Source organism: Octodon degus, unplaced genomic scaffold (genome assembly GCF_000260255.1).
Source record: "Octodon degus isolate 3935 unplaced genomic scaffold, OctDeg1.0 scaffold00011, whole genome shotgun sequence".
Taxonomy (NCBI): Eukaryota; Metazoa; Chordata; class Mammalia; order Rodentia; family Octodontidae; genus Octodon; species Octodon degus.
In genome coordinates, this window is record NW_004524587.1 from 7,290,561 (window position 1) to 7,293,692 (window position 3,132).

At 44.6% G+C, this 3,132-nt stretch overlaps 1 protein-coding gene across 1 annotated transcript in view; it reads left to right on the plus strand.

Annotated features, from left to right (window-relative positions):
• The window catches only part of Wdr59 (WD repeat domain 59), a 98,985-nt gene that overhangs the window by 86,326 nt on the left and 9,527 nt on the right, over positions 1–3,132 (plus strand). The window contains exons 26-27 of the mRNA XM_012513509.2: positions 1,367–1,493; positions 1,893–2,035. Of these exons, the coding sequence (XP_012368963.2) occupies positions 1,367–1,493; positions 1,893–2,035 (270 nt within the window). The remainder of the gene's footprint in view (positions 1–1,366; positions 1,494–1,892; positions 2,036–3,132) is intronic.

Consider the following 3,132-nt stretch of genomic DNA (forward strand, 5'->3'; position numbering starts at 1 on the left):
TGACCACCTGCTATTCCCTGGCATCCACCTCATTCCATGCCTATTTTCAGTTTAAAGAAATAAAGAGTGTAGATAAATAAAGCTGGGCTCAACCACAAGTGTCCACAGGGTCTATTCCATGAATAGATGTCTTCGCATTTCCTGGAGTTTTGAAATTTCACTTTTTAAAATTATCTTAATTTTCTGTATTATAAAAGTTATATATGAGCCAGGCACTGTATTACATCCCCATATTCCCAGCTACTCGGGAGGCCACCCTGGGCAGTGTAGCAAGCCCTTGTCTCCTAATAAATAAATAAAAATAGTATATGCACAATATAAAGAAAAGCAAAATGTTAAAAAAAGAAAATAGTAATTATTGATCTGTCACTTAGGAATAGCACCCATTAACAGTCATGTGTTGGTTAGCTTTCTGTTGCTGTGAGGGCAAACACCACAGTGGAGGTGAGCTTTATTCATGGTGTTAGGGTTTGAGTTCATGGTCAGCTGTCTCCAGTGCTCTTCGCCTTATGGCGAAGGCAGAAACATACCTTGGTGGTGGAAACCTTGGTGCTTTAGACATTGAGGGCACCGAGAAGAGAGAGAGAGAGAGAAAGAGAGAGAGAGAGAGAGAGAGAGAGAGAGAGAGAGAGAGAGAGAGAGAGAGAGGAGGGGGCCAGGGGCCACATCCGCGCCCCAGGTCACACCCCAAGTCCACTGCCTTCAGCTAGGCCCACCTCTTTCTGTCACCCTCCAATAAAGCCACAAGTGACGACCTCACCAGTGGGTCACCCCTCCGAAGAAGTGAGCCAGTCCCTTCCTAGAAGGCTGTCAAGAACCAAGCCTTCAACTCGGTGACCTTTTTGGGTGGATCCCAGCCGTAACAGTTGGAGCCCAAATGTAACAATTGTAGAACATTTTCTTCTAATCTGTCTGAGTGTGTGTGTGTACACAGGTATGGGTCTTTATTCTATATATACTATTTTGTATTCTGCTTTTAATTTATCATGCCATTTGAACAAGTGTTTATGAATAATTACTGCATTACATTCTATAACATTTGCTTCATTATTATGTGTACTTAGTCTCCAGTTCCCTTAGTAACAGCACCTGGACAAAGAGCTATGTTTAGTTATATGTCTTTTCTTCTCTTCTTTTTTTCTTTTTTTTTTTCCTTTGGTACTGGGAATGGAACTCAGGACCTTGAACTTGTCAGGCCAGAGCTTATGCCACTGAGCTGTGTGCTTGGCCCTAGTTACGTTTCTGAGTCTTCAGTCTAGTCTGTTTTCTTCTGGAGAGCTAGTTGCACACCCTATAGTATGCGGACTTTCTGGTGGCTTTTGTGCTTCTCTGATGCCCATCTTCCCATCCCCTTTGCTTTCTCCAGCTGGGAGAGAGGCTGAGCACATGTCCTCTCCATGGGGAGAATCTTCTCCAGAAGAGCTCCGTTTCGGGAGTCTCACCTACAGTGACCCTCGGGAGAGGGAGCGCGACCAACACGACAAAAATAAAAGGTGATCACCTTCTTGGGGACTAGCTGCAGTTCTGGACTCAATCCTCCAAAATCAGGCGTCTTGCTTTAAGAATGGAATATTAAATACCATGTGGTGTCAGGCTTTCTGCCTTTTTCCCTCCTTCTGTCCCTCCCCTCACTTCCTTCCTCTCTCTTCCTCATTTTCTGCCCTTCTCCCCCACGTGGGGGTGGGGTGTTATCCAGTGCCTTTGCATCCCTAACCCACTTTAAATTTTGAGACAGTCTCACAGACTTGTTCAGGTTGGCTTTGAACCCACAATCTTCCTGCCTCTGCACCCCTCTGTAGTGCTGAAATTGCTGGCCTACACCACTACCACACCCAGCTTTGAGCTTGTTTTTTCTTTAAGGAAGTAATAGGAAATCTTTTCAATTTATTCAGGCTTTTGGACCCTGCCAACACCCAGCAATTTGATGACTTTAAGAAATGCTATGGAGAAATCCTCTACCGTTGGGGTCTGAGAGAAAAACGAGCAGAAGTGCTGAAGTTTGTGTCCTGTCCTCCTGATCCTCACAAAGGGATTGGTGAGTATGAATTTTTTCCGTTTCCTGTCCCTGACTGGAAGGTTCTGTCACTTCTTTTGTCATAGCCTCAGACTTGAGGTAAAGTTTCAGCTTTTCATGATAAGCAGAAATCTCTGGAGTATTTGAGTCTGTTTCAAGTTCCTGAAAACCCTCGCATTTCATAACAAGATTAAATTGTTTTTGGAAAAGAAGTAGATTGAGGCCCAGAACCAATCCGAGGGAGAGCTAAGCTATTTGTTCACTCACTTGGCTAATGCATTTCAAGCCTCACTCGTGCTCACACATTCCTTCCTCTTGTGGAGTTGGCAGCTGAGTGGGGGGAAATTAAGTAATTGCAAATCATGACAAATGTTTTTGTTTTTTTATGACAAATGTTGAAGAGATAAAACTGGTGTTAGGGCAAGGAGAGCAGGAGATGGGGAGATGCAGAGTATTGGGAAGGCCATGCCCAATTGATGAGGTCCAGGGGATGAGAAGGAACCACCAGCCAGAGCAGCAAGAAGGGTAGCATTCTATACAGAGGGAGCAGCCCACAGAGAAGTGACTTGTCACTTGGAAGGGGTAAAAGAAGGCCAGTGGCTGGAACACCGCAAGCAAGAAGTGGAGTAAAATTAGGGTGGGATGGGTAGCCGAGCACAGTGGTGCACCCCTGAAATCCCAGCACTTGGGAGACTGCGGCAAGAGGATTATAACTTTGAAACCAGCCTGGGCAACATAATAAATTCAGGTTAGCCTGTGCTACCTTATTTTTTACAAGTAAGAGAAAGAGTGGGGCCAGGGAGATAGCACAGTAGAATAAGCGCTTCCCTGGCAAAGTGCAAGGGCATGAGTTCAATCCCCAGTTCCCAGTTCTGCAAAAGAGAAAAAGAGGCACACATCTGTACTCCCAGCACTAGGGAGGCTGAAAACAGAAGGATCACTGCAAGTCTGAGCTGTATAGTGAGACACTGTACCAGATACATGAAAAAAATAAAAAAGAAGAAGAAAGAAAAATATGAAAGAGAGAGAGGGAGAGGGTATAGACGTGCATTTGGGCAGGAGTATTAACTTTTTTTTTAGTAAGGTTCTACAGGATCTACAGGATCTCACTACATAGA